The sequence below is a fragment of the Amblyomma americanum genome, chromosome 6 (genome assembly GCF_052857255.1).
Source record: "Amblyomma americanum isolate KBUSLIRL-KWMA chromosome 6, ASM5285725v1, whole genome shotgun sequence".
In the NCBI taxonomy this organism is placed as follows: domain Eukaryota; kingdom Metazoa; phylum Arthropoda; class Arachnida; order Ixodida; family Ixodidae; genus Amblyomma; species Amblyomma americanum.
Window position 1 is genome coordinate 108,814,304 of NC_135502.1, and position 21,395 is coordinate 108,835,698.

Here is a 21,395-nt window from a genome sequence, read left to right on the forward strand (position 1 = left end):
CTGCCGCTGTAAAATTAAGATGAAGACTAATGTTAAGCAGCCTCGGCAGGGAAAATTTTTCGGTTTATGATATGCAACAAGGTACTGAAAGTTGTCTAGGCCATGCAGTAATTGCAGATCTGCACACTAGAGGAAAATAATTGGAGCAATAAGAATATGATAGTTGCATTTTGCCAGTACAGTATTTACTCGCATAATGGATGCACTTAAATAATGAACCCCCCCCTCACTTTGGTGATCAAAAAGTGTTTTTTTTTCCCTTGCACAGCGAACACATTCCACTCTTTTTGCACGCAGTCCGCTGCTGATGATAGTGAAAGCTAGCAGGTGCTCTTTTGTGACCGCTGGAGCCACTACGGTACACTGTAAAGTACCATCTGCTGTTGTTCCGGGGTCCCTGGAGTGGATACAGCTGAAGCCTAGAAGAAAAAGGCTTGAACTTAGATTGCAGACATGGCAGTGAGCTGTGGAAAGGAAAATGGTAGATGTAGGAGGAGAACAGGGTGAGCTTGGGTGAGAACAAATGCAAGGTAATGATATCCTAGCTTAAATTGGTAGGAGAATATAGGCATTGGCAGGGCATGTAATGAAATGTAGAGAACTAATTTTCAGGGTAGCAGAGCGCATTCTGAAAATAGTACGGCATAACCGACAACAGCACAGTCATGTGAGGCAAAGAAATTTGGCCATTGGTATGGACGGGCTGCAGCTGGCACAAGACATAGTTGGTCAGTAGGAGAGGTCTTTGTCCTGTGATGGATGTAGTTAGGCTGACAGTGATAAAGACTGTGGTTTTCACCACACTTTAATTTGGTGCTGAAGAGGTTTAAACATAGTCGTTTCTGAAAGATGAATGTTCAGCATTTGTTGTTAGTATTAGTCATGTTAGTTTCATGCCAATTCGGGAGTGAATTTGCCTTTTGCAACAAAACGTATCACAATGGACTGAGGGCATAATTTTTTTTTGTTCGGCCTCCAGGGCCAACTATCATGAGCATGAACAACTGGACCCGGTGGACAACTTCATGGGATCACCTTACCCCTTTGGCGTGGATCCTGTAGGTGCCCTTGCATTGTGTTCTGCATGTGTTCGCTGAAAGTGCATGCTCTTGATCAAAGCATGTAATTATTGCTCACCGCAGGCATGGCAGCTGGCCACCAACAAGATCCCCTTCACTAATTCGTACAAGATGAAGATGTCAATCATACTGGGCGTGTCTCAGATGCTCTTTGGAGTGTTCCTTAGCCTCTGGAACCACAGGTGAGTGAAGCAGTCTCGCTTTTCTCTGTTTGGTCCAAAATGAGTTGTAGCCAGTTTTCTTCATAGCAGCGCAACCCATTTATCACCGCGCTAGAAGTTTAGTGGCAGAATGTCCAACCGTACCTGTCAATTTAAAAAATGGCCTCAAAAGCATATGGGTAGCTGGGCTTTAGCCTAGGCCTCCTGATCTCGAAGCTTGCACAGTGACATGATCCAGGCTTCCCTCAGGCCGCCAATGTCTTTGCTATTAGTCCTCGCAAACACCTGCCCAGTAGAGGCCACATTCTGTATTGTGACTACGCATGATTTCATAAGCAGTTCAATTGAAAACACTGGCACTTCTCTATTGAGCTTTGCCCTTGTGTGGCATACAGCATATACTGAGTTGCCTGCATGTGTCCTGTATTACATTGCCTGCCTGCACTCTTTCCTTCATTGCATACCTCAGAGCTATGAACGTTGATAATGGAGTGTGGAGAGCAGCCAAACCAATTGAAAACTTGGAAACAATTTTTCAGCACCGGCACCAGTGAATTTGCTCCCCACAAATGCTATCAGATGCATTCTTATGGGAATGCAAAGCTCTTTCACGTTTGAGCTATGACATGGAAGAGAGAGAGAGAGAGATTTTTATTTTTTATTTTATTTCTTGATGCCTCACAGGCCTCGTAGAGCATTGAGTGAGGGGGGCATCAAGGAAAAGGAATATACGAAAATAATAAACAACAATAAAGGTAGAATGGACGCAATACAAAGCGAAAAAACACGAACACAGATTATTTAAAACGGAGCATAAATAACATATGAACAACACAATAGAAAATACGAAAAGCTGCGAAACTCGAATACGCGAAGAGGTAGTAGTCAGGTGCAAACAAAAACAGTGGTACATCAGATAACAATATAAAACCAACTGAAACTGCAGAAAAGCATTTGAAACAATACTTGAGGGGTAAATGCATACATAGGGCTGTTTTAAACTCTACAGGATCAGCACAGGAGATTATGCTGTCAGGAAGATCATTCCAGAGCCTGATTGCTTTAGGTAATGCAGACGAATTAAATGATTGAGTTTTGCCATATATACAATTGAAGCTAAGATGATTATTCAAGCGCGCTGAGGAATGGAAAGGTGCTTCTGGAGGCAGAAACAAGGGGTGGGTGTAAACATATTTATGAAATAAACACAGAAGTGAAAGTGAAGACAAATTTTGAGTACCTGTAAGTCCTTAAGAGTTTTAAGCTGGGTGACAGTGGCGAGGGGACTACAATTACTAACAATGTACCGGGCAGCTCTGTTTTGAATAGTCTCAAGCATTTTAATGAGATATTTTTGATGGGGCAACCGTATAGATGAGATGAATTCCAACTAGGGTCGTACAAAAGTTGGGTATGTGAGCGTACGAACGGAGCTAGGTTGCGCAGGTTACGTCGTATGAAACCCAGCGTCCTCGACGCTTTGTTGCAGACTGCTGAAAAGTGACAAGACCATGAAAGATCTAGAGTGAGCTGAATTCCGAGATTTGTAAGACATTTGGGATAGGAAGGTGTTGTTAATAGAGTAGGTGAAGTTAGACATACCATGTTTTCTGCTAAATGTCATAGATTTACATTTAGTAGGGTTTAGGATCGTGTGCTAGTTATTACACCAATCAACAATAATGCTAAGATCAGTTTGAAGGGTCAGGTGGTCAGTCTCTGAAGTGATCATGCGGTAAGCAACAGTCATATGCGAAAAGTCATAAATGGGATGAAATGTTATTAGGAAGGTCATTAATGTAAATTAGGAAAAGCAAGGGTCCAAGTATGCTTCCCTGTGGTATGCCAGAGGTTACATCACATAGTGGTGAGGTCCTTTGACAACAGTGAATTGTTGACGAAATGAGAGGAGGTTACGAAGCCAAGACAGTATGAGAGAATCAAGAGAAAGGGTAAATAATTTAGTAAACACCCAGCCGTGTGCAACTCTGTAAAATGCTTTTGAGAAATCTAAAAAAATGTGATCTGTTTGCTGGTTATCGTCCATGTTAAAATGCAAGTTAGTAGTAAATTCAAATAACTGGGTATCACATGCCTTTCTTAAAACCATGCTGATTAGAATTGAAAAACTGATTATGTTCTAGATGGTTGTAAGTGATAACAGGAGAGGTGTGCCTGATTGTTAACCTGGCATGCTACTCCAGATGAGGGTGACGAAAGAGTGAAAAACTGGTGGGGACACTTAAACTCCGCCATATGACACGATAGCTTAGTGAGTTAATGCTCGTGTATGCAGAATTGGTCATTCTCTACATCCTTGGGAGTCCTCATACCACTTCTTTGCAGCGGTGCAGCTGTTAAGCAATGCGCCACTGCCCCGTGAATGGCAGGTGGTGCCACTGGTGGGCCTTGTGCGACCCAGGTTGCTTTTTCCAAGCAACCAATCATTAATTTAAGTGCCACTTGCCACGGTGCGCAGGTTGTGATGCTGCCGCAAGGTCACTTGACATAGATGGCCCGCTTGCCTCCTAGGTTGCTTCTCAGGGGATTTTTCGGGGATTTTTTGCTCACGATCAACGACGCCGACGATGTTGGATTTTCTGCGACACGAGCTACTTAACGCTTGTGTTAAAAAGAGGAGGGAAAAAGGAAAACGAAAGGTGAAATCAAACACACACAACACTAGTGCACTTACCAATTTCACAGGATCATCAAGGGGTGTTTACCAAACCAGTGTCCCTAAGAAAAACAAATGTAACATTGGAGGTTTTTTCTCATACCATTTTTACAGTAATGGCTTTTGTGTTTCCAAAAAAGGCATAATGTAGAAATACTGCATGGCTGCAAAAAACTCAAAAGCATTTTATTGTCTTGAAGACTGTAGGCCTTGCAGTCACAGTAATGTTGGCAGCTTGACCCTCAAGTCCTCGAAAATATAATCGGGGGCACATGCACCCTAAACGAGATCAAATTGCTTCCCACACAAATGATGCTTTCAAAGCATTTGCTTCAGTTGCTGTTATAGATTATTGATTGTATTCTTTTATAGATTTCACGCAGACACAGAAGAGTCGCACTTACAAGTTGCATGGCACCTGTCATCCAGAGAAATTTATTTTTTTGTTTTTCTTGGCTACAGTGGCATCACGGGCAATGTGAAACTGATATGCAATATAAATTGTATCAGCGGAATCTATACAATGTCTAACCCTAAGCTGCAGTACAGTCAATAAAAGCTATGACAGTTTAATAATAAACCTTGTTTCTAGTCATTAACTTGAGTTGTAGCAAGCTTTGTACCTAATTTCTTCACATAAGCTGACTGAGCAGCTTGGCATCATTGAAGGGCTGAAGTAATTGACAGATTGTGCAGAAAATGTCATACATTAAGGAAAGCCACAATAGGTTGCATGCACAGGCTCTCGATCCTGTTTAGTGAATGCAGTGTATTTGTTTGCTTTTGTGCAGTTGCTGCTCTACTGGGGTGCATCCATAGAGAATGAAGTGGTTATTTGGGATCGAGCGATGCTAATGGAGCTTCCGCTGGTCCTGTTGTGCAGGTTCTTTGGCAACATTGCTAGCGTGTGGTGCGAGTTTGTGCCCCAGCTGCTGTTCCTGTGCTCCATCTTTGGCTACCTGGCGATTACCATCTTTGCCAAGTGGACCATCAACTTTGGCAAGGACACCTACTGCGCGCCCAGCCTCCTCATAATGCTTATCAACATGTTTCTCTTCTCCTACCCGTCCGAGCCCTGCTACCAGGCACAGTTCTACAATGGGCAGGTGGGGAGGAGCTTGAAGGGTTTTAGATTTTAAAGGAACATGCATGCATGGAGGGGGCTACAAAGTCATCAGATTTGATGTTAAAAAAATTGTAGGGTTTGATGCCCTGAAGCGACACACGGGCTATGAGGCACGCCGTAGTGGAGGGCTCCGGTTTAATTTTGGCCACCTACAACGCGCAGTACATGGGCACCTTTTGCATTTTGTCTGTGTTGAAACATGGCCAGGATTAACATTGTGTCCTCTGGCTCAGATACCGAGCGACGTAACCACTGAGCCACTGCGGCAGTGGCAGATTTGATGTCCCATCATCCATAAGGTTGAGTGCTGGGCAAAGGCTATTTTTATTTGTAGAAAGATGTACATGGAGGAGCAGTAAACCTACTATTTTCATTGCATTTGATGTTTCAGTTGTTTGAGCATTCCATGTTGAGTCCGAAAAATTGGTCCGTTACTGTCAATAGCACTCTTTTAACTTTCGCGCAGTGTGCAGTCTGATTTCGGAGCATGTTGGATTTCTGCTCCTGCCTTCTGTTCCTGCTGCTTTGTCTTGCGTCCTTTTCTCCCACCGCTTCCTGTTCCTGACGTTCTTTTTTTTTTTTCAGACTTCACGCCTCGCTATGCGATCATCTTGTGAGCCGCTTTTACGTTTAACCGCCTTTTGACACTGTTGCAGTTGCCACCCATTTGGCATATCTGTGCAGGAATATGTAAGAGATGTTACCAGGCCCCAGTCCTTTCTCAGTTTCCAAATTTAGTGGAAGGGTTAAGACTCCAGGTACAGTTACAGTAAGGGGCCCTAGTCGCTCTCCTGTGCAAGGGCTAATAAGAGTCGGATTTCTGTCATCCGCAGTTAAAATAGAACAGAAGCAGTTAATCAGTGTGGTTGCATTTTTTCGGTCTTGCTCTGGATATATGCTTGGCTTTCATTGTTTTTAGCATTTAAAATGTCAGAACTTTTGGAGAGATCTTTTAGGAAAATAAGTAAAAAGTTTTAGCTCTTCTGATTTTGGATTTCTGGTCATGGCTGTGGTTAATTTGCCAGGTATTCCTTGTGGTGGATGATGATACTGGATTTTTCTGTTTTCTAGATCTTGGTAGGCACGCAATTAGTAATGCAATGCAGAAAAATATTTTTCGACCTATGTGTATGCCACAATGTTTCCCTGTCAGCATTTGTCATCTGAGAGTTGTTGAAGTGATGATAGTTCTTGAGAAGGTATCAAGTATCATCAGCTCGGCTGCAGTTGGGATACGCTATTGTTGATTGCAAACAAGGTGCAGTATAGTGATACGAGACAGAACACATAGTTATCTTGTGGTCATGCAGGCCATCTAATATTTGTGCGTTTGCTTCAAGATAAAGGAAATGACTACCGAGAAACACTAAATCTAGAATATTAGAGCTATATCCTTGTATGCGGGTAGGTCCTGTTATTAGGTATTTGTGAGAGGTTAAAAGAAAGCATTACTTTGAAAACATTTGCGCAAGGTGAATGATGGTGCAGTGTGCTCCAGTTGACTGAAATCTCCTAACACTTTTAGTCTGGCCCCCTGAATGTGATGTAAGCATACAGTGATTGAATTACGTCTGGATTGGAACAAGGACTGCAATAAACGCATCCCACAATGATGGTGGTATCTGAAAAGTTCCGCCCCCTCATCTTCTGGCAGTGTAACGAAAAGGACTTATTTTTTTATTAGTAATGCCACGTCTCTGTCTCGTGTCGGCCAGTCTATGTTAACAGTAGCATAGGGTGTTATTTCAAAGTATTTGATATCTTTCATTGGCCAAGTCTCTGTTATGGCTAAGAAGTTTGGCTCCAAGCCTACTAATGATGACTGAATGGGACCCAGCTTAATGATATTATATGTGCATTGATGTTCACGAAAGTTATTTGGGACGTTGTGTATGCTGCAGTCGTAGAGCTCATATAGTTGTGTCCTGGTTTTTGTTTTGTTTGAAGCATGTGCAACAGGAAACACATTTCTTTTTTTTTATTTCATTTCATATTTATTTTATTTTGATATACTGTCAACCCCAACCGGGGTTTTTACAGGGGTAGGCGGATGTCAAAAAAAATACCTAACTTCCAGATAAAACAATTATAGTAAGCAGTTATACAATGAAAAGGATGGGTCTACTTAAATCAAGACAAGAACAAACAAATTCGAGGTAATCAGTTATACAGAACACAGTATATATCACCAACATTTTAACAATATTTAGTCACTTTTGTGGCAGCATACTCAGCTCGGCAAGCTCCAAAAATTTGAGGACTGTCGGCTGCATTACAGTCGAAGCATCAAGGGCATTCCATTCGTGCACTGCCCGCGGAAAGAAGGAAAAATAGAATGTGTTATTGCAACAAAAAAATTCTTCAAGTGTAAGAGGATGTTTGCGGCGGGTGATTCTGGAGTGGCTTATATTGACGAAGTCTTCAGAGTTAAGCTTAAATGAATTGTGCAGAAGTAAGTATAGGAATTTCAAGCGGTGCAGTTTCGATCGGATAGATAAAGGCTGAAGTCCTGCGTGATGCAAAAGTTCAGTAGGTGAATCTGTGCGCCTGTACTGGTTATAGATAAATCGCGCAGCTTTTCGTTGCACACTTTCCAGTGCGGCTACGCTAGTGCCTGTATAAGGGAACCATGTAATGTTAGCATATTCTAATACCGGGTGGATAAGTGTAGTGTATGCCAGAAGCTTTATCTCGGGAGGCGAGTTTTTCAAGGCACGTTTGAGGAAAAACAGCTTGTTCATTGCCTTATTTGCTACATACTGAACGTGCATTGTCCAATTCAGGTCGGATGAGATAAAGATGCCCAGATATCAATATTCCGTAGCAGTTCGTAGCGCAGTGTTATCAGAACTTAAGTGGATTTTTTTTCTTTGTGACGGACATAGAAAGTCTTGTCTTTGTTAATGACCATACTCCAGTCATGACACCACTGAAAAACTTTATTCAAAGAGCTATTTAGTTTGATCTGGTCAGACTGATGTTTTATTTCATGATAAAGAACGCAATCGTCTGCAAAAAGTCTCATTTGTACTTCATTTTGGTTAGTTATATCATTAATAAATAGCAAAAATAAAAGAGGCGGCAGTACAGATCCTTGGGGGACGCCAGATACCACGGGAATAATGTCGGAGGTATGTCCGTCAAATTGGACAAATTGGTAACGTTCAGACAAAAAACCATTGTGTGACGGGACCATCACCAATTAAATGCTTGAGTTTGTACACAATTTTTGGTGCGACACCCGGTTGAACGCTTTGGAAAAGTCAAGGAAAATTATATCAAATTGCGACTGATTGTCAATACCTTGCACAAGATCATGCACGAATTCAAAAATTCAACGATATTGTCCCAAATATCGTTTTATTTAGTTAATTATAAACCAGGTACACTTTATCACTGGAATCATTTCTTGGTTTCTTGTATTTCCACAGCTTTTTTCTGAAGTCACAAACACGGGGTTAGAAAATCTGATAGCACACTCAGTCCCTTTCAATTTTTGACAGTTTCATAATGTTTTGCTCTGCGTTCTCTCAGAGCCTCATGCTCTTGCTGCCACCATGTTTTGGCTGCTAGCTCAGGTTTCTGACACATCAGTGTGGGACGCTGAGAGGTGTCCTGCATCTCCTTGTCATGCACAGTACGTTGGACGTTGCTACCCACATGCACTACATAATGTGCCAGCGAAGCACAACCTCTCTTGTGCTCCATATTGTCATGGTCGGACTACAGTCCAGTAGCATCCACACTCTGATCACTCACTTTCCTCCTCACTGCTTTCATATCTCCCGCTTGCTGTGGTCTGCATAGAGAAGGTTGCTAAGGCAAAAAAAATTGGAGGGGTAAGCTCCACCTTAAGGGTATGACGTGATAGGGTTAATGGGTTAATGCCCATATATTGGAATGGGTCATTCTGTATAATTTACATTCATAGATCCCTGGGAGTCCTCATACCACTCTTGGCACAGAGATGCAGCAGTTAAGTGATGTACCACTGCTTTGAGATGGCAGGTGCTGCCACCAGTGGGGATCGCTCTTCCCGAGCAACCTCTCGCGAGCAGTCATTAATTTAAGCGCCACCTGCCATGGTGGGCAGTTTGCTCACAACCCATTGGGCAGGTTGTGATGACGCCGAAAGGGTCACGTGATCTACGTGGCCCATCTGCCATCTAGATGGGCCACCTAGGTTGCTCCTCTGGGGATTTCATGGATTTTTTGCTCACAGCCAACGACGTTGATGATGGCGCTGGCTTTTCTGCGACACAGGCACCTTAATGCTATCATGCTAAAACATGCCAAGAAATCTACCGTGGTTGCTTCATTGGAAGATATGAAGCTGAAGAATATCAGTGAATTTGAGAACAGCCAAGGAATAGTCGAGCCCACATATAACGGCCCCACTTAAGACTAACTTTTCGCTTATAACGAACGAGACCTGCGCGACCGTCAAAATATACATTGTTTCAATGGCACAAAATCACACTTATAGCGAACATCATTAAGCCCTGCTGATCGGTTACAGCGAACGGACGGTGTAAACCCGGTGCCGCAATGCGAGATAACCTTCCTCCGACCCGTTTGTGCGCCCGGGGTGCGCGCAGCATGTTTTCCCCGAGCTCTCGAGCAAGCTACCCTTCCCCGCCGACGCGCCTTCCAACATCGCCCTCCCGCCCCTCCTCGCAACTCCGCTCCCCTCTCCTCATTCTCTTGCAAATCCGCGAGTGGCCTCCGTGACAAACCGCGCCGGTGCCGATCGCAAAGGCCATGCTCTGTGGAGCAGGCCTTCCCTAGGAGCCAAGAGGTGGCTGCACTGATGCTCACGGATGCCCCTCATTGGTCTCTCCGCTGGCGCTGTGCATCTGTATCTTTAGCTTTACTGGCTTGATTGCCATCTGTTCACGTTGCATGTCTGCTCCATCGCACGCTTTTTTTCTTTTTTCACTCTTGTTGCGGTGCGGACGTTTCGATGGCTTCGTTCAAATCTCGGGCCCTGGTTGTAATTCGGGATGGCGGACGGGAACACTGTGCCCATTTCCATTCTGTTCAGCGGTAGAGAAGATGAAAGCGGCCTGGGCGGAGGTGACGTCCACTGGTGAGCGGAACTGCTTCCGCAAGGCCGGCTTCGTCAACACAGTATCTGAAGCCGAGCCTGATGCTTCAGAAGATGACCAGCCCAGCGGCGATTTGTGGCAGCGTGTCGTCGATTCCGACATAGGGGGTCATGACATTGGTTGGAATGATTTTATTTCTGTCGATGACGACGGCGACACCGCAGAACCTTGCACGGACGAGGGCATCGTTTCTGAAGTGCGGGATGAGAGTGAGCTACATAGGGAGCCTGAGACAGCTTGTCTATGCCAAGGGCCTCGGCGATAGCACAGTTCTGCTTTAAATAAACTAGAAACCTCCCTCATCTGATCTGTGCTACAGAAACAGACATCTATCACGGACTTTTTCGCAAATAAATTCTGTGTTTTGACAACTGTCTTTAAAGCTGTGGTCCACTTACTACGAACTTCGGGATATAACGGACGCCGCGTGACGCTCATGTTCGTTATGAGCGGGCTCGACTATATTGACTGAAGCTGAAGAGTCTGCAGGATTCGGTTGTGGGTTGTGTAAAGAGGAAAAAATTAATTTAGCACTACCAGCATGTGCTGCTGAAAATCTGAAAATACCTTTATTACCACATTTTTATGCCCTTGTCATTTTCTGTTTATGCTTTTGAGTTCCCTGTTCTACATGTGTGCTGAGAGGCACTGTGCTTTCTGTGGTCCTTCTTTCCTTAATCCTCAACATTGGGCTCCTGCTACAAAACATAAGGAAGCTGCTCCAGATTCACTATTTGCCTGCAACAAAGCCTGCCTCTAAATGCTCGTGGCCATTTCCACTACAGGGACTGTTAACAAGTACCGCACTTGAGTGCGTCAGCAGATGTCAAATCTGGAAGAGTGCGGTAAGGGGCTAGTTGATACGAGATTATAAAAAACGAGAACTGCGCAAAAAGGCTGGTACAAGAGAGTAGTAGTATGCGGTATGAGTGCTCGTCCCGTGTGCTTCTTTTCTCTTGTCCCGTCCTTTTTTGCGCAGTTTTTTTTACAATGTCAAATGCCATGTTCATGCTGCAAGTGGGGGAAGCAGCAATGCAAGAGTGGTTTTTATGACATCAAGACTGGCAGAACTTGTATCCATTTGGCAAGGGTACTGTAGGCACTGCTGCATCATATTTATGTGGTTGCAGTAAACACTTTTTTTGCCTAAAAGAAAAATTTACCGATGATTATGCTTCTTCTTGGGAATGAAATTTTTGAGCACAGCTGCTGCAGTATTTGAACCATAGACGACAGCATACGGAACATACTATGCCTAATGGAGGAGCCTCTGGGTTTAGGCTTGGGCAGTGTCGAGCCTCTTCTCAGGCAAACGGATGATGGCGCGCGCTACTCTGGTGCCATCTTTTAGCAGGCCGCCACCACAGAGCCAGTCTTCCGGCTGCCGCCATACCTTCCTCCTTAGATTTCCTCCTTCGCTTTCCTCCTTGCGCCCTCTTCGCTTTCGCTGTACTTTCATCCTCCGCTGCGTTTCGCATTCTTTTTCATCTTCTGCTATGCTGTTCATTCACTCTGCCGGTTATGCTGAGACCGACAGCGAGAGACGCCACCCAGACTACGAACAGGCGCTTAAGAGCTGCGCGCTAAAAACTAGGGAAAAGGCATTTCTCATTACTTTTTGATGAATACATTGCTCTCCACGCTAGCTTGTTCCTTGTGCACTTGTACACATTCCGCGTATTTTTAGTTTTGAGTGCGCTGTGGTGAAATTTGGCTCCCCCTAATGGAGAATCCTGCCTTCATGCCCGATATCGGAGGCCACAGCTTGTAAGTTATGACATTAAAGAACCCCAGGCGGTTGAAATTTCCGGAGCCCTTCACTACGGCGTCCCTTATTCCCTGAGTTGGCTTGGGACGTTAAGCTCCCATAAACCAAATCAAACCAAACCAAATCCCCTCGTCAAGTCATGTGTGGCGCTAGTCTGTTCACTCTCATCTTCAGTAGCAAAAGGTAATTTATTGATGCTCTTGACATGACTCTCACATATTTATTATACCTACTGACTTCATGCTGCATGTTCCCAGTGGAGATAACTGTTGCTTCTTTAGACCGTTACAGCTGTAACTCTGAGCTATAGTGCCACCGCTAGCACTTTGCTGTTTCATAAGAATTGGTTTGGTATGAATATTCGTGCAGGCAGCGAATAAGCATGCAAATTTTCTATTCTTATTTGATTCGATTCTTTCACTATTTGATTTGTATTCGATCCACTTGCTGGCTGCACTATGCTTATTCGATTCAGTACCGAAGTTTGACTATATGTATTCGATTCAGTTACGAAAGAGTACTATTTGTACAGCCCTGACAGTTTAAGTGACATATGCATATCAAGGTCATTAATCTTTCTTTTTCAAAAAGCTGCAGTATCTGCAGTACCGTTGATGCTTTTTTTTTTCTTTTCACACATAAACAATGTCTGCCCAGTAGTGCTTTCTTTGCTCTTCACAGTAAACTGTTGAAAGTTGGCGCTCGCGTGTCTCCTGACCTTTTTATGTTCTTGTCTTCCGTTGTGCTGTAATCTTCAAATCATGTTGTGTCAGGATGAAAGTTCAAGAAAGCACTTCTCTTTTTATTTATGGGGTTTGGGCTGTGGTGGCATATACTTTTTTTGTACATTATGACTGCCTGATAAAGTGCTCACCAAGTTTACTGTCGTGCTTGCTCGTTCGTTTTTGACTGCACTTTATGTTCACTGGGGAGATGTGTAATGCTCTGGCAACATGCTGGCAAGGCCCACATTGTGCCTGTTGCATTCTGTGCAGAAAGGGCTGCAGAGCTTCCTGGTCATCTTGGCAGTGATATGCATTCCCTGGATCCTGCTTTCCAAGCCCTTCTATCTGTATTACAAGCACAAGAGGGCAGCCAAGGTAAAGCAATCTCCTGGAAAGCTTCTGTGGATGCTCCTTGAATACCATTTCCGGTTTGGTTCTCAGTGTGGCCAGTGCCTCTTTGTCACTGGCTTCGTGATCACAAAAAAGATTTATGGCCACGAAAAGGAGTATGCTACTCATATGCTGTTGAGAATGCCGCGATAAAAAAAATGTTCATTATTTAAACCTTGCACTTTCCCCACATGAGCTGCTACAGAAATTGCAATAATATGTCACTTCTTTTGCTATTGGAAAGCAGTAAGCCCTCATTTAATTAAGAAAACTACTGCGCAACTACTTTGCTCCTTATCACTTGCTTTAATGCACTCACTCAGTATTGGTAGTATTCGGATCGTGCTCTAGCTTTTGCCCCATGTGCTGGCAAACACGGGATCACCTTGGGTGCATGTCAAGTTCCATCCATCCATGCACAGGCTGCTGCTCGTGGCTCATCACGGCCCGACAAGGAAGCCGAGGACAGCACACTGGCCAAGGCACCGAAGGCCGCTGGTGGTGGTGGTGGAGGCCATGGTCACGGTGAAGGGTCTGGCGAGTTCAACTTTGGTGACACCTTCATCAACCAGACCATCCACACCATCGAGTACTGCCTCGGCTCAGTGTCCCACACTGCCTCTTACCTCCGACTGTGGGCGCTCAGCCTGGCGCACGCACGTGAGTGCAACTTGGCCTTCAGTAGGCTTCATGCAGGCTGCTTGGAGAAGTACATGGATGTGTTGGTTGGGGCAAATGGTGGACAAATGCCCTCATGTTTGCTTTTCTTCTCACTGTCACCTTTAAGGTGGTGTCCTTCCTTCACCTTTGTTTCACAAAATTTGCTGACTCTTCCTCACCCCCATGCTTGCACTACAAAAAATTACCCACTCTCCCACATCCTGTAACCATGTGGCTGCACTTTGGTGTATGTTGATCAGCAATTACTCCCCTATTTCAAATCTTACTCCACCTTGGAGGATTCCCCGAAACACATCCTCACCCTTCTGTTAGACAGTTTCGTTACTTTTTCTGGCTGCTTACGTATCTCAACATTGTTAAAAGAATTTTGAACTGACAGTGTGAAACTTTTATGGGTTGATAAAAGTTTGTACGTGTAGGTGTGGTGACGAACACAACCATATCGCTCGGTTCATTCTTGCCCTGAAGCACTTCACGTGGCACTCCACATGCGTCGGCATTAGAATAATTCTAGTACTCAAAAGCCGGCGAGTGTGCATTCTTTGCTGCTCTTGCTGCAGAACTCAGTCCCCTTTTGCCACTACGTAGGCATGAGTGGAAAAAGGAGCAGGTAGTGCTGCTGCCGCCAATGTTCTTTTGCAAGCAGAAAACTCTGAACACAAGAAAGATGAAAACAAGAGTGGCCTGCGCAGCACGCCCTGCGAAATGTTTGTGAGCATTCCGGTACGAAATTGCTCTGGACGCCCAGCTTGAGTTCTGTGAGCTACGAAAACTGTGTACGTATTCTAAGTCATTGCCCATAGGCATCCAGTGTGCTGGTACCTACTAGTTGTACTGGTTGGCAGCAAAAACTTTTAGCGGACTTCATCAGTTCCTGTGTTCCACTGTAATTCCCTCAAAGGTTCTGCATATTAAGGAAATGGAAGATTTTCTCCAACTAACACATTTGCCTGGTGACATAAGCGCTACACCTGCTATTGAAGAATAGGCCTAGGAATTAATATAGCTTGATCATGAACACATCGCATCAAGGCGATGTGGAACATGGAACAGGCAGCCTGGCTGCATTGTTGGCTGGAAGATGAGCGAATATGGCACACACGCAAAACACGTACACCAACCACAACTGGCAATGTCTGAGTCCTGTTTAGAGGATTTCGTTCTTGCATTTTTATTTTTAGCGTTCGTTTATGTTCTGTCTCATCTGTGTGGTGTTGTGCTATTTTGCATGTCGTGTTACAAGCTCACTCAGTCTGCCACTTTATTAGTTGATATCATCATGTTAGTTCATATCAACATGTTCACCTCGCACCTTTTTGTAATTAACACCAGCAAATTTTGACACAACAGCATCAATCCCAGACGTGCTTTAGAAAACTGCTCTTCATTTAGTTCCTGAGTGCACCGCATGAACTTCTGTCCAGCTCTTATTAAGGTTCGGAAAGACTACTGTTAAAGGGGAATACCAAGTCAGGCTAGACTGATAGGTTAGCGTCACATGTTAGCAAATTTATAAGCTAGAAAACTGCTTAAAAGTGAAGTACACAGGGCGCCGTCATACGCGAATCCGTGCAACTGTGGCTGTGGCATGTCACTGCACTTTCTTGCGGAACGCTATTTAGCCATCTGTGGGAATTTATTATTGAAATAGGTGGAAAGCAGCATGAGGAGCGTAGCCAAGAATGCGAAGAATCTAAGTTAAAACTGCGCAAGACAGACGAATTGAAAGAATGGCTTGACGCAAAAACGAGCGCCGAATCTTTTGCCTCACATTCTGTGCACTCAGGCTTCATGTGGCCTTTGTACGCAGCAAGGTCAGAACTGCAAGCTGTCAAAGGCATTGAAACTCTGTTGTGCTTGCTATGCATACGGTGAAGCAGTTTGATTCGATCTTCAGCCATCGAATCAGCTACTTTGTGCAGGTTGTGGGTGTTCTGTAATTGCACAGTGTCTTTTTTTTTTTTGGTACGTGCTCATGCAGACGCATGCATGCATGTACGTTGTTAACGTGTGTGTGAAGTGCAATGCGAATGCATGGTCTTCCATCATTTCTGCGCAGTATAAGTGCAAGTATGCCTTTTGATGTGTTGTAAAATATCTGAGAAGTGTCATGTGCATGCACCATGATCTCTTATTCGACTCATTGAACAAAAGTTTCCTGGTGCAGGTAATCATGCATGCAGTACGTGAGGCGCAGAAATGCAAGACAAAATTTTAGCTCTTTCGCCACATAGTTTTTTTCACACCCATGGAGCCTATGTCTACCTTGCACATGCATTGCAACGTTGCAACGTGTGCTTTTGGTGGAGTTGGCTGACGCAGCCCGCGCTTGATCCTTGCCGCTGTGTTGGCTGCCTCAAGCAGTGGGTTAGTTCCAGTTTCCGGCAGTGTTTTTGGTCTTCTGAAGTGGCACCTCTGGCTGGTTGGAAAGCTCCGCTACAAGTGCGTCATAAGATTCAAAATGGTGGTTCAACAGCGCAAACACACACAGACCAAGACTTGCCGAACTGAGCTCGTTTTGAATGTGAAAGGGTTTCAGGACTTCCATTTGCAATTTTGTCAGCAACACAGCCATCTTTCCGTGTAGGAAAAAAACGTCTGTAGTGTTCTTGAGGAATAACTTATCAGTCTTGCTTAGGTGATATTTCCTAATGTGTTCTTTTAAGCATTATAGGCGTTAGGGTGGGCGACTGCTTCAGAGTAAAATTGTAATAGCTACTTTGGAAGCTTTTGTGTCTGAAATACAGCTATATGTGTCTCTCTAAACCACCTTGAAGGTTCCAGTGAACAAGCAGTTGACCCATACCTAGCTTCGTTAAACAGCCACACTGATTGGCTTTCTTTCATTCAAAAGTTGTGAACTGCGCCTTAAGTAAAAAGAGCATGCTATGTTTACTGAGGTATAAACAACTGAATAGTATGGGTCGTATTAACCGATCCACATGCCTCTACGTTCAGATCGTTTCTCCATAGACTATGCTTATTTAAGCAGAATACATCTGTCATCTGGGCAGCTTGCTTGGATATGCGTAGTCAGTTAGGCAGTGCCAGCTAACAGTTGGCTCTTTTGCTATATTAGACAGTACTCGTGACCGTGAGTTATTTTGCATTTTGACGCTTTGACACAGCACATTTTTTTAATACTTTGTTATGAAGTTGTGAATGACTGCCTTACTAATAGAATGTTTTGTACATTTCTGTTTGCTTGTAGTAAGGAGTTCTAGCACTCCAGAGATGTGTTAGCATAGATGCATACCAGATTAACACATGCCTGCTGTGCACATGCAGTGGCAGGTGCATGCAACACCTTGCACCATATCCTGCAAATATGTGTGCTTGGCAGGCATATGTTAATCCAGTTTGTGTCTATGCTAACACGTCTCCAGTATACTAAAACTCTCCAGAATAGCCTCACGATGAGGTCACCCTTATGAGGGTGCCAATGTCTGGCTGGAACGCACTTCTTTTGACGCCATTTTGCATGTGTCGGGCACCACAGAAGGTCTTCCAAAATTTGGTAGTGTTGAGGAACAGTGCAGGATGCAAGTGCTGATGATCGCTTTGTATCTGAAGTGTTTTCTTTGTACACTACAGTATTGTAGCTATGCGACTCATTGCAACAACACGCTTTGGACCACGCGCACGTTATGCAGAGCTCTCGGAGGTGCTGTGGGGCATGGTGCTGAAGACTGGCCTGATGCCCTTGAGCGCTGTCGGCGGCTTTGTCATGTACATGACGTTTGCTGCCTGGGCTGTCCTCACGGTGGCCGTCCTGCTCATCATGGAGGGGCTGTCCGCCTTCCTGCACGCTATGCGACTCCACTGGTATGAAACTGCTGCATTTTGAGCCTTGGCAAAACGCTAAAGCTTTGAAGGCAGCCTTTCTGCATTTCATAAAAAGCAAGATCTTGAATGCAGTATCTCAGTACCCTAAAACGTGACTCAACAGAACAGGAAGAGAAAAATGGTCATTCCTGCCGTCTAGAGGCCCATTCCCGGTAAATAGCTTTTCTTTTTGTTTTCGGGAAGATATTTGGAAACACTGATTATGGTTATCATCAAAGGCTATGGCCTCGGGCACCAGGTACAACCCACTGTGCTACCTGCTACAATGATATCAATTTTACTCTCCAATCTAAGATAGAGAAGTACAATTATCTCGAAGAATAGATAAATCATGGCAAGCATGAGCAGGCATGCACAGAAAGCATCAGCAGGCAATAGGGAACAGAATTGCAGTCTGTGCATATAGACACAAAGGTGTGTGATTTTCATGTGCACGCACGTGCACGTGAACTGTTTTCTGTCCTCTGAAAGTTCTGTAAGGTAATGTCAGTATGACATATCAAACAGCCCCATTCCAAGCTTTGCTAACACATAGTATATTTCCAGCTGTTCAGGGTGAATAGGGACTTCAGCCACCACTGTCCTCAGCTGCTGTGGCACCTTGGTGAAAATCTGAAGTTGGTTTACTGTTTTGCTTGGTCTTTTCAAGTAAAACGCATGTTTGGGCACAGTTTGAGCACAGTTCAGGCCTTAAGCTAGTTTTGCTGCAACATGCAAATGATGTGCTAGTCACTCCTGTGTTTTTTTGTAGAGACTGGAATGCGCAGTGATCAAAGAAAGCCATTTTTTTTCCCTCGAGTACTGCGCACCACATAGAGAAGCTGAGGATCTGCTTGGTGTGAACAGTGTTGACGGTGCTATGCAACTGCGGAGAAACCTGTGCATGCTATGGTCATTTTATTTTTCACCAGTAAATGGCCCCCTTCCCTTCCAAAATGTACAGCTCAAATTTTCTCGATTTATTAATACAGTATTGTTGCGATTTGCACGTTCTAGAGCAGTGATGCACCCTTGTTTTATTGCAAGTGCCATAGCTGTTGGCCCATTCTTGAAAAGGCTGACCTTTACTTAGAAATCTTCATTTCACTTGTAGCTTTCATGCAGCTGTGAGATAGTTCCATGATATGTACTTGCACTACAAAGCTGCCTTTGTACAAAGCTACCTTTGTGGCTACTACAGTCGACGACCAATTTTTCGGACTCTCTAGGGACCGCGAAAACGACCGAAAAATCAGGCAGTCCAGAAAATCAAATTTCCACGAAAAAATCACAAACTTATTACCAATACGCCGGAGGAAGGGGTCAGTTGTATTGCACACATTATAAAGTTTCTCATGACTAAATTTCGCTGCGCAACATTTGCATGAACGACGGCGACAACCACTTTCATGAGCTCGGCCTGCCTGTGCCGCCCGTGGCATGTTGCCGATGAATGCACAGGTTGGGACAAAGTCTAAACGGGAAAGCGAACGTGCCGCTACGGAAATTGAGCTGCGCTCGCAGTACGATGGGCCCGGAACGAGAACGCGAAAGTGGCGAAACAATAAGAACCGAGAAACAGCCGAAGCTAGCGCTCCGCCGGCGTTGGCCTTCGATATTAGGTCTAGTGACTAGAGCCAAAATTTCCTCATTTCCTCCCGCGCTCATCCTCTTCGTGCTTGACCTCTTTCCGTATTCAGGACGAAAGACTCTGCACAGATGAGTTCCGCGAACTCTGACTACTGTCAAAGTTCATGCGACAGAAGACATTCAAGAAGAGTACGGATTCAAAACAACGCGGGCACAATGTACTGACTCGCGCAGAATTTCAGAATCTCAAGTTGAGGGGCTCCCTTTAAACTTGAATTTAGTTTTGCTTGATCAAGTTTTCGATCTCTCCTGCAGTTTGAATTAATGAGGTTCCACTGTGTGCATTATAAGGGGCTTGGGCATTGCCGGCGAGTGCGAACAAGGTCCGAAAAATCGAGCAGTGAGTTCCGGTGTGTCCAAAATTTTAGGCGCTCTTATACATTGGCTCTGTGGGCCATGTCGCGGCGCCGTGAAAAAGTCCGAATAATCAAGCATGTCTGAAAAATCAGGCGCCCAAATTTTCGGCCGTCGACTGTACATCCCTTCCTTAATTTAGTAGTGCTAACTGATCACTTTGCAGAGATAACCTGTGAACAAGAAGAGCATTTTAGGAAAGGCAGCTTGAAAAGGGTTCTGATTGGCAAACATGAATAAAGTTATTATTTTGTGGTGACGTTAATGCATCCTTAAGTGTAGAATTTTTGTATCACTTCTGCCCATGGTCGTGTCACATAATGCCCCATATTGTGATGCCCTCATGTATAGATAGCGTGTTCCGCAATTAAACGCACGCCGTAGAGTGCACCTCACAGCTAAACCGGTTAAATGTTCGAGCTCAAATTTCGCACAGAAATGGCATTTGGTTGGGAGTATTGTTTTATACCGCATTTGTTTGGAGTACTTGCCTGAATCAATAAAAAAAGTGATACTTGCATCGATTGCGGCGATGACGAAACAAAACGGGCCACTCTGTCAGCGATTACACTGGTGGCGCCATCTCATTGGTCGGCCGTGGAAATTCGGCACAGGAGGCGAGGGAGTGTTTTGCAGGAGGTTTGACGATGCTGTACCACGAAAGCCTTCAAACTTAGTACAGTTTTGGCTAAACTAAGCTTTTTGTATTCATTGCTAAAGCAGTTGCCGAAGAGTTAAAACCTCCCGCAAAAGACTCCTGCCCTTCGCATTATCTCCATGGTCAACCAACGAGATGGCGCCACTGGTGCAATAACTGATAAAGCGGCCAGTTTCATTTCGTCGCCGCCGCAGACGATGCGGATATCTGACTTCTTATTAATTCAGGCAAGTACACCAAAGAAATGCGGTATAAAACAATTCTGCTGACTCTGCCGACCAAATGCCATCTCTGTGCAAAATTTGAGCTCGAACTATTGACTGGTTTAGCTGTAAGGAGCATTCTACGGCACGGATATAATTTCGGAACAGTCTGTATATAATGGCCCACACCCAGGGCCAATGAGGAAATAAATAAAATAAACCATAATTTGTATATTTGAAGTCTGCCTTTCAAAGCAACATTTACAAAAGATTTGATCAGGTTAGAATTGCATGACACTCTGAGGGCTGCGCTCCACCTGTATGCTTGTGATGTCCTTTCATCATCTTGTTCTATTTCTTTAAGCTAACACAGTTCTAACATCATGTGGAACACGCTATACATGAGGGCATCACAATATGGGGCATTATGTGACACGACCATGGGCAGAAGTGATACAAAAATTCTACACTTAAGGATGCATTAACGTCACCACAAAATAATAACTTTATTCATGTTTGCCAATCAAAACCCTTTTCAAGCTGCCTTCCCAGCATGTTAAACACCATTACTTACAGAGTAACCACCATATAGTTAGGATAGCCTTGGTTCCTTGTTGTGTACAGACCAAATAGCAATATACTAGCAGAAAACCCAACAAACTCTAAGGGTATTCACAGGAATCCATGCGCACTTCCTGGACCACAAGTTCCAGTCTGATTTTCCTATAAAGCAGCCAATCTCAGCCTACTGACACTGTACTCTTGCATGCAGGGTGGAGTTCCAGAGCAAGTTCTACCGAGGGGAGGGGCACATGTTTGTGCCATTTGCATTTGACACCATACTGGAGACCATGGGTGCCGAAGAGTAGGCCTGGCATCAGAGGTGAACTTATACATAGCACACACAAAAAAGAATATACCATTGGCAAAGCTAAAATGCTTGTATATGTACCCTTCTTGTCTGCAATTTTATTTCGGGTGATATATTTG

At 44.3% G+C, this 21,395-nt stretch overlaps 1 protein-coding gene across 4 annotated transcripts in view; it reads left to right on the forward strand.

The window, feature by feature from the left end:
- The window catches only part of LOC144093965 (V-type proton ATPase 116 kDa subunit a 1-like), a 56,357-nt gene extending 35,015 nt beyond the window's left edge, over positions 1–21,342 (forward strand). For all 4 annotated transcript variants that reach the window (XM_077627747.1, XM_077627746.1, XM_077627744.1 and 1 more), the window contains 7 exons: positions 980–1,058; positions 1,143–1,261; positions 4,801–5,023; positions 12,915–13,019; positions 13,457–13,694; positions 17,369–17,540; positions 21,178–21,342. In XM_077627747.1, the coding sequence (XP_077483873.1) occupies positions 980–1,058; positions 1,143–1,261; positions 4,801–5,023; positions 12,915–13,019; positions 13,457–13,694; positions 17,369–17,540; positions 21,178–21,274 (1,033 nt within the window). In that variant the 3' untranslated portion in view covers positions 21,275–21,342. The remainder of the gene's footprint in view (positions 1–979; positions 1,059–1,142; positions 1,262–4,800; positions 5,024–12,914; positions 13,020–13,456; positions 13,695–17,368; positions 17,541–21,177) is intronic.
- The last annotated feature ends 53 nt before the right edge of the window (positions 21,343–21,395 follow it).